Source organism: Spinacia oleracea, chromosome 1, assembly GCF_020520425.1.
Source record: "Spinacia oleracea cultivar Varoflay chromosome 1, BTI_SOV_V1, whole genome shotgun sequence".
NCBI lineage: Eukaryota > Viridiplantae > Streptophyta > Magnoliopsida > Caryophyllales > Amaranthaceae > Spinacia > Spinacia oleracea.
In genome coordinates, this window is record NC_079487.1 from 82,380,319 (window position 1) to 82,392,558 (window position 12,240).

General features: G+C 36.9%; 1 protein-coding gene across 4 annotated transcripts; it reads right to left on the reverse strand.

The window, feature by feature from the left end:
• Positions 1-395: 395 nt before the first annotated feature.
• Positions 396-11,638, reverse strand: LOC110792476 (ABC transporter G family member 32). 4 transcript variants are annotated; one of them, XM_056835180.1, is made up of 25 exons: positions 11,191-11,638; positions 11,106-11,145; positions 10,435-10,555; positions 10,243-10,331; positions 10,062-10,146; positions 9,576-9,735; positions 9,416-9,492; positions 9,274-9,327; positions 7,176-7,266; positions 6,782-7,083; positions 6,402-6,680; positions 5,821-6,137; positions 5,495-5,655; positions 5,310-5,413; positions 4,839-4,995; positions 4,042-4,164; positions 3,877-3,968; positions 3,455-3,787; positions 2,968-3,258; positions 2,486-2,569; positions 2,267-2,400; positions 1,970-2,197; positions 1,661-1,832; positions 1,137-1,391; positions 396-872 (listed from the first exon to the last, which is right to left on the reverse strand). In XM_056835180.1, exons 1-25 carry the CDS (start codon positions 11,408-11,410, stop codon positions 600-602), a joined length of 4,242 nt encoding a protein of 1,413 aa, XP_056691158.1. In that variant the 5' UTR covers positions 11,411-11,638; the 3' UTR covers positions 396-599. The 4 variants fall into 4 exon arrangements, with proteins under 4 accessions (XP_056691158.1, XP_056691162.1, XP_021852973.2 ...); XM_056835184.1 differs by lacking the exon at positions 11,106-11,145 and having other exon boundaries at positions 10,435-10,550; positions 11,203-11,638; XM_021997281.2 differs by having other exon boundaries at positions 11,106-11,638.
• Between the last annotated feature and the right edge of the window lie 602 nt (positions 11,639-12,240).

Consider the following 12,240-nt stretch of genomic DNA (forward strand, 5'->3'; position numbering starts at 1 on the left):
AGGCCCATTATTATGAGATTGCTCCGAATCCACAGAGCTATCACTTAAGTCAGTAAGAGTTCTCATATGAAATCCTGGTTTGGATGCATATTGTTGTTGCTGGTAATAAAGCCAATAAGGATCATCTTGCTTACTGAAACTATGCCTTTGATGATTTCCAGCATTAGTAATGTTGTCTGCATTATTAAACCCATCAATTCCACTATTAAAACCGTGTTGACCAAGCCCTTCTACAACATTCTCATCAGTAAAACTTTCTTGTGCCTAGAAATGTCATCAACAACCATAACATCATCATTAATCTGGTAGTTTGGGAAAACTGGTATTTGTGTTAACCATGTGTTTCAATATTTCCCTCCCTCCCGAGTTCTTTTCATTTCCCACTCGGACTTAGATAAAAAATTACAAAACGTCACATTACTTATACTCATAGTGAAGATGCATTGCGCGGTAGTATACTGATATTCGCTACACTTCAACTACATGTACATTTTATCAATGCGTCAGACATATATATGGTTACAGCCTACAGGTCCTACAAATGTAGTTAATAACAAAGAGAGAATATCTTGATCTTCTTTGTACAAATTTAAACTCCTTCATCGCCTTTGGAAGTTGAAGGATTTGATGGCGTAACCAAAAGTCACGGCAAAGACCACACAGAAACTGGGTACAACAATAGCAGCAATGACCAAGAAGTCGTGCTTGTACCCATATTCATCTTTCAGGAACTGTTTCAAAGGCACTGATTGAACTCCGTCAGAGAGCATCACTGGGTCATCTATGGTCCCATATTGAGATGTTAAAAGGCCGTATAAACTCCATGCTATCGGGTTTGCCCAATAATACCACCTCCACCACACTGGGATTCTCTGGGTCAAAAAGAAAACAAAGTGTTAGTTTTGATTTCAACAACCAACCAATGCAGATCGAGATACAAAACAAAAGCACATAGGTCAAGGTCATCTTTATATCATAACTCCAGAATTGCTCCACTGAAACCAATATTTATCATGGTGAACTTATAATTAAGCTTATATAAATATAAATATTGACGATTCAAAATCACGGCTGAAGACAACTTGAATATGACACTACACGTATATTTCAATGTAGTTCAAAGTACTTGGTATTACCATCTGAGGGATCATGAATCCACTGAAGAGGTTCCACATCATGTAAAACGGAGCAGAAATGATGGCAGCAGCATTATGGTTAGGTGTAACTGCAATACTCATCATCCCGAAGAAGGTGAAGTACAGTAATGTAAAATACATGAAATATAAGTAGTAGGCAAACTTCAGGAGGTTCCACTCGAATGATGCCATGTAGTAGAATATGCCACTGTAGACGACTGATTGCGCCAATACATAAGGGAATTCAATTGTTACCTGTTTCAGAATAAGTATGAGAATAAGTTTTATTTATTTTTCCTCCTTAATTACTGTTCTCTACTCCCTCCCCTGATTTTAATTGAACTTGGAAATACTTTTACCAATTAAAAGTGACTTTTAATGAATTTGGAACTTGTGATTTTTGGTAATTGTATATTGATTGAATAGTGTATTTTCAAGTAGAAAACGCATATGCCTTGAATATTGCAACACCTTTGCAATAAAGATGCAAAACTTCGGAGAACATTAATTGGAAGATTGCACACCTGGGAAAATGCAAATGCTAGAGGAGAATACATCCTTGCTGCTCTCTCTCTGTATGAAACAAATCGTTCAACCGAGACAACTGGTTGCACAGCCGTGGCATTTGTAATTCCAATAAAAAGAACAGCTGCATACATCGATCCCATGGCATTAAATATATCTTGTTGGGTACCCCTGCATAAACAATAAAAAAATTTACCATGTATATATATGTATACATATGAGATCATGCACAACAATGATGCTAAATGCATAGCACGTAAAAAAAGACGAGTGGATTCTCTACTAAAAAGATGCACAGCGGAATAAACCTTTTTGAACCAAACTTCCAACACATTGTTCCAAACATCAATGAGATGATGATGGTGTAGAAAAATCGAACAGCAGTGTACTGTGGGTTTCGCCAGTAGGAGAGATTTTGTTTCCAGAGACAAGCTAAAAACTGGGAGAGGAATGACCGAGAGTATTTAGTAGGGAAGCATAGTTCAAAAGAATCCAGGTCAGGCTTGCTGAGACGTTCAACCATTTGTTTGTTTTGCCTGAAACAAGAGAAATATTTCAAATACAGCACATGGGGACAATGGTCACGAGAATAATCAGGCACTCACCAAAACAGAGGTGATGATAGGTAAACTTCTGCAAAGTCGATTCCTAGGCGACTTTCTTCTGCAGGAGATGATACATCCAGAATCCAGGCGGCAGGGTTGTAACCAGGCTGGATTCTGGGAACTCCGTGAACTGCCTATTGGAATGAATGCAACACAAGCATTTCTTAAGATTCTTTTGAAATTCAAAGGATAGAATATGTGAATGTGACAAACAAGTACCTCAAAATACGTGATGAGCTCACGAGATCTGTTTCCTAAGGGTCCAGCATAAATCAATTTCCCTCCCTGTTTCATCAATATGAGCTGCATGTAAAATCCAAAGTAAGGTAAGAGATTTTTCCGCAAGAAGCATACTCTCTTGTCAATCTTGTTACTGAAGCCAGGTCTAGAATAGGAAAATAATATAAGGCTATCTGAAAAACATTAAAGGGAAAAAATCCAGAAGTGCCTGAAGGATTCATTTGAGACATGATTTTTTAAATGAGATCATGAAAGCAATATCCCTAAACTATAATTCTTCATTACAGCAATATACAACTTTTAAAGAAACTATTTAGTTTTCCTGATATGTTACCTGAGTTGCATGAATAAGATTTGAAAAAAAAGATGAGCGTAGATGAAAACATATATCCTCCTTATTGTTGCATAGACAAGGAAGAAGACAAAGAGAAAAGTGAGTAACAAGGAGAGACAAGAGAGACCTCGTCAAATGATTCGAAAATATCTATGCTGGGTTGATGGATAGTGCAAACAATTGTCCTCTCAGTGTCCACAATATTTCGTACTGTTCTCATAACAATAGCGGCAGCTCTGGCATCAAGTCCAGAAGTGGGCTCATCCATGAATATAATAGAAGGATTTGCTACCAGTTCAACAGCAATTGTCAACCGTTTTCTTTGCTCAGTGGATAGTCCATCAACACCAGGTATACCCACTAAAGCTCCACTTAATGAGGTAAGTTCCACAAGTTCCATAACTTCATCCACAAATCTCTGCACATCACACAATTAGTCAATAAAAACATACACATATTTTGAAATTATATTAGCACTAATTATCGATGCAATATTACTTAATAAACAAATACGACAAATGGGTTGTCAAACAACAAGCTGAAAGGGGTTGTTTTGTGCAATTTGACATGTTTAATAGGCAGTTTTAGAAGTTTTCTCTTAATTTGGAACTCACCCTTTGTGTTTTTTGGTCAGCACGCAAAGGAAGCCGAAGCCAAGCAGAAAAAATCAGTGATTCGTGTACTGTTAAGCATGGGGAATGATTGTCATCCTGTTCACAGTAACCAGAAATCCTCGCAAATGTTTCTTGCCTTTTAGGGTAACCATCAATGTAAATGCTCCCTTTAATAGTTCCACCAGTTTTTCTACCAGATAGGACATCCATGAGAGTTGTTTTTCCAGCACCACTTTTGCCAACCAATGCAGTGAGGATTCCTGGTCTAAATGCCCCTGTGACGTCATCTAACAGCTGCAGCTTCTCCCTCGATACACCTTGCTGTTTAAGTTCCTGGAAGAATATATAGAACGATAAAGACAGCGCCCAAAAGAGGAATATGTAAGGACTTCAATAATGACGGAGTAAAAGCAAGGAGATACCACAGGGACATCCACATAGTAACTAATGTTGCTAAAAGCCATAGAAAGAGGTTGAAACGGAAGAACCATGCCTCTCTTTTTCATTTCTTTTCCTGGAAGACAACAAAAACACAGTCAATGATAAAGAAATAGAGTGAGCATAAGAGGAGACAGAGCAGGACTGACCAGTAAATGAGAATGACTTCTGCAAAAAATCTCCTAGTTCAATAGCGGAATTTTCTTGGTCCTCTTCCTGGTTCTGATGTTGATGCTTCTCTTTGGAGATGACAGCTTGACGCATTCCAAGGGCTACATTGAGCAGTAAAAAAAATTGACTACTTACTTCCATTTAGTATCATTAATCTGTCTTCTAGAGTAAAGAAAATAAAATAAAAGTACAATCTCTGGAATATCTTTTACTTGTATGTTTTTATAAGTGGTGTCTTACTTTTCTAAATCTAGTAGAAGCAACACATTTCCCAAACGCAACAGGTTTTCGGAAAGTGTTTAAAATTTTAGCACAAATTTAACCTTGCTCGCTTCAATACATCATAGATGGTATGTGACCCAAAAAATAACTACCCGTTACATGCCATCTTTTCATGCTGTACCCATCTTGGGGTATTTTACTCGATCAACATAATTCAGAAGTATGGTAATCATAAGAAGTCTCCGACATGGATGTGTCAACCTATTCAACGTATATCATCTTATTTCTTAAGTATCAATACCCAAATATCCATACAATATTACAATGTCTATTAGGTGTTGGATGTTTTTACTCCAACTCGAGTATGGCAAGGTGGGTTGGAGATCGATATTCAGAGTAAAATAGATCTTAGGTGCTTCAACTTTCAGTAATGCTCCTTAAAAAAGGAATTTCAGGGACAAAAACATAGAAGTGGCAACATTATTTTTAAATCAATAATTCTACCAACGGAACTTTTTTTAAGGGACTAAGGTTAGAAGATATTTTAACTTACGGTTAAGGTATGTCAAGAAAAGTGTCAAGAGGATGTTAAATAGAATCATATATCCAAATAATGCACCAACACCAATCCAATACCAATAACTCTCGGGAAACAAGCTCCTTGCCTTCAAGAGCATCTCTCCCAAAGATAATGTGCTGTTTTCAGCTTTCTGCAGTTATAAAAGCTTAAAGAAATTAGTAAACAAATGATTCGGAATATGCCAAACATCGCAAAATTGAAAAGAAAATAAAGAAAAGAAAAGGCAAGATCAGTATGGTGTATTAGGTTTGCCTATGGTGAAACCAGCATGAAATTAGTAAATAAAATTTTCCATTTTAACTTCAATCATATTCTGTCCAACTCATTTTAGTCTAGGTGATCCAACATCTGTTTTCATCAACACCAGAAGTATGAGACTCTATGATGTCAATAACGATGTACAAGATTAATCAATAAGGAAAAAGATAGACATTAAGTGGCTACCTTATCCCATGAATGCCCTAGGAATTCGTTTACAGAAGCGGCATTCTGAGCATACATCAATGGGGAAACCCAATAACCCCAAATCCACCACTTAGGGATGCTGTCTGTCACATTAGGGAATGTAAGCGTACAGAAAGTGACATAAAAATATAGCAGTAACAACTACTAAATTAAGCAAGTTTCACCTCTTGACAGGATAAATCCTCCTAGAGCCATAACAACTAGCATTGCAAAAGATCCAAAAGTATTAGCGACTACCAGATTTCTTCCTAAGGATGCCATTACTCGAAAGAGGCCAATTGACATCTGGTTCAAAAGGAAAACTAGAAAGAACTGCTTCAGGCATCTGCATAAATTCAAAACAAGAGAAGATGAAATCAAGATGGAGTCGTATGAAAAATTTGTGGCAAGCTATGAAACCAGAATCAAGTAACTCTGACACCATGGAATTCATTCTACCATTTTTGGTCATTTGAAACATCTTTCAAAAATACTAAAAAGGAAAATTTACCTTGTTATTTCAGGATCAAATCCAACCAAATAATAAGTAATTCCTACCCAAATAGCACTCTCAAGAAATGAGGATGGAATGCTCAAAATCCAAGAAGGGAGTGTGTAAACCCAGGAAGGATAGAAGCTCAAGTCTCTATGCTTGTAAAGAACTGGAAGCTTTTGTATCAGCATTGGAACCTCCATGAAACCATTGAATAAATTCATATTTATTGTAAAGTAGATAGCTCCAAGATAAATACTCCCGTCCTCAAGCGTGTTGTGATGCATAGCTTTCCGAAAGAATACAGTTACAATGATGAGAGTAATCAAAAGAAGCTGCAACATAGAAATCAAGTGCCGTATTAGGATAAACAGAAAAATCATCAGTTACTAATCTCTGTTAATAGCTTCATACTATCAAAAGCTATTCATCACTTAATTTATAATAGTACCCTTCTGAAGCATTGAGGTGTTTATGTGTCAAAATTCAAAAATATCAAAAAACTGTTTTCCAAAGATAATGTGAAATTACACCATCTCGGATAAACCAACTGAAAATAGTGATCTATAGGAGAAATGATACATAGAAGGAGACTTAACCTGTGTGTATTTAAATATGTATAGAAATACATTTCGTTTCATTAGTAACATTTGCCAAGAAAACCCAATCTTCAGAAGCTCAATCTTCCCGACACCATATGAAGAAGTTGACAGAGCAGCTGGATGATTGTTACGTTTATCAAAAGGAATAGCAAGCTCCCTGGACAATTTACAGCCAAGACGGAATGATCTAAAAGCTTCCACAAACTTTTCCACGGGCACATATTGGTAGTAACAACCAGGGTACCAGTATTGTCTTTGGTCTTTTACCGATATTACCTGTGTCAAAATTTGCAGCAAAAGGCTATTTCAATCCAAATGAATGGAGATAATATATTCAAGATGATTTATCACTGCACATATATGTAAATAATTCATACTTCTTGTAGAAAATCCGCAACATTCTTTCTTTCTGGACATCTAAACCCCATATATGTGAAAAATTCAAGAGCTTCCTCGCGTGGTCCTTGATAAACAATCTGGCCTTCACACAAAAGAATAACATCATCGAATAATTCGTATGTTTCAGGATCTGGCTGAAGTAAAGAGATGACAGTGGTATCTTCTAGAGCACGGGTGGAATGCCTGAGATATCTGATGATTTGATGAGTGGTTGAACTATCCAGGCCTGTGGATATTTCATCCATTAAAAGCACTCTGGATGTACCCACAAGCAGTTCTCCTGGACATATAGCATATGTGTCAGTATTGCAATTACCTGAAAAGCCTCTTACCGAGATTGACACGCTACCAAAACCTCTCAAGTAGTGTTACCCGTTGTCAGTCTCTTCTTTTGCCCTCCAGAAATTCCTTTGAGCATTTCATCTCCCACCAGTGTATCCGCACAAATGTCCAATCCTAAAATCTTTGTACACAACACAAACCATCAACATGATGAGTTTATACCTATCCTTTTACTGGAAAAGTAATGGTTTATCTTCATTTCATGCACAATTCAATTGCTACTCAAAGCAGAGAGATATTATATGAACTAGCTCTTGAGCCCGTTCATAGAACGGACAGTTATATAGTGGTTGTTTACCCGTATTTTAAAATTCTAATTTTATTGATGGCTAGTGATCGTAGTGAGAACAAATGATTTAAATAGAGGTGGAGGTTGAAAGAATATATATAAATTAAACGGATTTTTCATGAAATGACCCCGAGGTTTGCGTTAATGCACCAAATACCCCTAATGTTTCCCGAATGCACCAAATACCCCTGACCTATGCAATAATATCACAAAATGCCCTTTTGGCTGACGGTTGTTAACTCTCCATTAATCAGTTAATTAGTTAAAACATATTGCACCAAATACCCCTGAGGTTTGATATAATGCACGAAATATCCCAAATTTTTTCTTTAAATTTTTCCAAAAAACTAGCCGCTGGATTTGAATAATATAGCTGTTGCAAACCCTGATTTCCCTTATATATACCCCGCATACCACCCTGAACCCATTCCCCCCCTTGCACAACAGCTACACCTGCACCCGCCTTCACAACACTGCAACAACAACAGCCACACAACAACAACAACAACAACAACAACAACAACAACAACAACAACAACAACAACACCACCACCAACAACAACAACAACAACCAGACAACACAGCAAGAACGACCAGAAAACAATAGCACCTCCCTTTGGTCATGTCTATTGTTGGCCTTGTTTGTATAAATGGCTTCATTTCCATTCTCAATCACATGAATGCCCGTTCTGTAAAGCTCTGGTTCAAGAAGATATACTTGTCCCTCTTTATGGTAGAGGCAAATCAAACATTGGCCCTAGACCGAGGCCAGTTCCCGGTGTTGATATCCCTAACCTCTCTTCCTGGTAACGCCCTAAAACCGCTATGCCGCCGTCGGGGCCCGACTAGGGTGATTTGTCGAATCTCAGGTTCGGGTTGTTTGGTGGGTTTATGCCAATGGCTACTGCTAGGATTGGAAACATGACTATGTATGCTGGATTTGGTGGACTTTTTCCTTCGTTGATGAGTTTTCCAGTTTAATGGGTTCCCTCATTACCCAATGTATGGGACTGCACATGGTTTCACTTATTATCCACAGCCACCGATTTATGGGATGCACCATCATCACAGTCAAGGGTATATTATTCAACTACAACGACTAATTCTTTGAAAAAAATTAAAGAAAAAATTTGGGGTATTTCGTGCATTATATCAAACCTCATGGGTATTTGGTGCAATATGTTTTAACTAATTAACTGACTAACGGATAGTTAACGGCCGTTAGCCAAAAGGGCATTTTGTGATATTATTGCATAGGTCAGGGGTATTTAGTGCATTCGGGAAATATTAGGGATATTTGGTGCATTAACGCATAACTCGAGGTCATTTCATGAAAAATCCGTAAATTAAATGGTAAATTAATTTTGAGTGTTAAAGGGGAAGATCGAGTGGAAAAGACTGACCAAATATATTGGACTATTGGTGAATTGATGTTGAATGAGAAAAACAAAGTAGAAGAGGCGTTGAAGCTTTAAAATATAGCAAACGATAAAAAATAAAAAATAAATTGATGGATGAGAGGAGAGGATGACAGTCATGACACATGTCTTTTAATCATCTATGGTTTCGCTTTTAAATACTAGGTATACAAAATGTCCAGTCAGACATATTAGCAGGATAAAAATGGAAATGTCATGTATTGATGACGGCCATGCATGCAAAAAGTTCTCCCCAGTTTCCTCAGTTGGAATCATCACCTTGATTGCACACTGTTAACTGATTGCTTATAGTCTAATAAGATTATAAAGACAGGACCATTATTGTTGGCTGCTAACAGAAGTGACAGAAAAAAGCAGTGATGAAAACAAGGTAAACTGAGATGCATAAGCTATTATATACCTTCATTATATATTCTGCATATAGACTTGTTTTCTGCTCCCCTAGCGCGAGGGCCTACAGAATACCACCTCATGGTTACTGAAAATATAAATATTTCAGAATTGAGACAAAAGGGGAATGAGCTTCAAATAGTTTCACAAACCTTAATTAGTATATCAAGATCTTCATCAGGTTGTATCCCAGATCTCTTTTCTCTCCGTAGAAGTTCCAAAACCATATCTGTTGCATCAAACAGAAATACTTCTATCAAAATACAAGTTCCACAATATAGAATAATAAGATATGCACTGTATCCAGCTTACCATGTTTAAATCCGGCTCCTTGGCAACGTCTAGAAAATTCTATAGTTTCTCCAACTGTCATCTCTGCCATGTGCCAATCTCTTTGACTGACATAAGCAGAAGTCCTCTGAGGGATGAACTCATTTAGTTCATATCCATTGTAGCTTACTTTCCCCAATGTCTTCAAATAATTGACATTACACTAGTTAGAAAAAGATAAAACAACCAGATTCCAGATATAGATATGAACTTAAGCTTTCAACCATCTCCTCCAGATCAATTCACAAGGACCTGCTTGTAGATCATCTAAATTCGCTTTTCTGTTCTCCATACATACTTAATGACAAGTGAATTTGAAAAACTTGGAAAATTTTCTGAATAAGGTGTTTTGCAGCTACTTAATCCCTTTCTTTGCATTTTGTAAGTACTAAATTTTCCTTGTAAAATGCTCTGGAAAAATAAAAAGTGCTGAGTTTTAATCTCACTGAAAAGCAATGTCAATTATACCTTTAATCCGGGCCCAAGACGTCCAGCAAGGGCCAAAAGAAGAGTGGTCTTCCCAGAACTTGGAGGACCCAAAAGCAGTGTCAACCTAAAAACAAGAAATAGAAGGAAAAGAAAAGGATCAGGAAAAAGAGAAATCTAATTAAACACAAGGCCAACTCAGTAAATTGAGTAGAAATCGTACCTTGAAGGCCTTATAATCCCACTAACATCGTTCAAGATAGACAATTTCACCCTTTTTCCACGGAAAATGCCTATCCTTCCCAAGAAAGCCTAAAGTAGTTTGTTGCAATAAAAGTTAATCATAAGATAGCTAAAACATGTAAATCTAGACTAGAATCATCAACTGTTACAAAGTTGTGGCCAGAAAGCTTACCTCACTCATATTAAAGATAACGTTGGGAATTGTTGGCAATGCTCGATTTCCAACATGGACAAGAGCATTCACCTTCAAATGCTTAAATCGCACCTCAACCTTAGGAAATTCCAAACCTACACTACAAGATCACAATAAGAAAAGCCAACATGTATAAAAACTCAACACAAACGAAGAAACTTACTTCACTTACTTCACTTATAAATGTTAAATAGCATATAGAAAAGGCGGTACCAAAGGAAAAGATGCATCTTGAAAAACATAACACCTTTACCGCACTTGATCTTCTAACTACAGAGTAGCCCTACACAAATTGTAGAAAAAGGAGGAAACAACCCACCTAGAATTCCAGTGATAACAATACAAATAACAAAGATTTAATTGACTACACTGAATCATAAGAATCAAATCCCCAGCATAAACACTCCCTCTATCTAAATAATAGTCGCATACACTATATTATTGAATTATCCAACAATTGATGGGAGATCGAGAGCGGGAATGACACAACTATTATTACTCCTATATCACTTGGTTGCAATAGAAATGCATACTGTGAACATTAATGCATCAAATAAGAACAACAGGAAAAACATTTCTCAGGGAAATATTCACAAACAGTTGGTGCTCATTCTTAAAACAAAAAATGAAGTACAAATATCACAACTTACGCGACAAATCTTTGTCTTAATCTGGTAAAAAACAGTTCAGGATCATCATTAACAGCAGCAGAAAGACGATCCAACACAAGATTACGATCATCTTTACCAAGTTTAGTAATATCAACTTGAGAAACATCACCAGAAACAGTCTTAAAAAGGGAAATTCTGGCTTGATGGTAAGTGGGTGAGCGCTTTAAAGCTACCCATTTGTGGGAATCATCGTCTTCTTGTTCTCGTTCTTGTTCCAAATGAATTTGGGATTCTGAGCTTGATTCTGCAATTGGGTTTTCTGATTCTGAGTAACTCCGCATCATATTTTTTGAAAGAAAAAAGGGAAGGTGATGAAGGAGTGGGGGTGATGAGAGAGAAATTGAGGTGATTCATTGAGAATGGTGATGGATTTAAAGGTCGTTGCATTTATGTGATATTGAGCTACTTCGTCTGCTACTGAAGAAACAGGGAAATAGAGAGAGGAGAGAGAGAAAGACCGTTGAGAAGTGGGAAGATTTGGTGGGACTTTCAAACTCCCGGGGAATGTGGCCCGGTAGTCGTCAGGTAGTCAATGCTAGGGCTAAGTGGCTAACCTTCAAGGGATGGTCCAGGCAATCTCCGGATTCCCGTTAAAAACTACTCCTCCATCCAGGAATACTCGCAACGGTTTGACTGGGCACGCTTGCCAATGCACAACTTTGACTATCAATATCTTCAATTACATATTATAAAAACTTATAAAATATCAATATTTTGAAAATGTATATTAAGATGAAGCCAACAATATATTATATGCTAACACTTATTTTCATATACTATAAATAAAATAAGGTCAAAGTAAATTATGTGAATAGTGCAAAAAGTCAAACCGTTGCGAGTATTTTGGGACGGAGGGAGTACTCCATATATTAGCCCCGTGGATGCACGATTTGCCAAAAAATAAATTAGATATAACTTTTGTAATATATACTCCCTCCGTATTTATTTAAGGAATACATTTGGCCGAATACGTGTATTAAGAAGAGAATTGAATGAAATAAAGTAATAAAATAAGTGGGGTTGGGTAGATATTTTAATAAGTAAAACAAGTGGAATCATGTCATTTTAGGGGGTGGGGTGTAGGGTGTAGTTCTGAAATTGTTTATTTAATAGG

Bases quoted from the DNA above. Each gene is read 5' to 3' on its own strand.
- LOC110792476 (XM_021997281.2), bottom strand. From the start codon at position 11,410: ATGATGCGGAGTTACTCAGAATCAGAAAACCCAATTGCAGAATCAAGC. The intron at 7,267-9,273 runs GTATATAATAGC...TTGTGTACAAAG, and splicing joins ATGCAGAATATATAATGAAG to ATTTTAGGATTGGACATTTG. The intron at 873-1,136 runs GTAATACCAAGT...TTTTTGACCCAG, and splicing joins GATTCATGATCCCTCAGATG to AGAATCCCAGTGTGGTGGAG.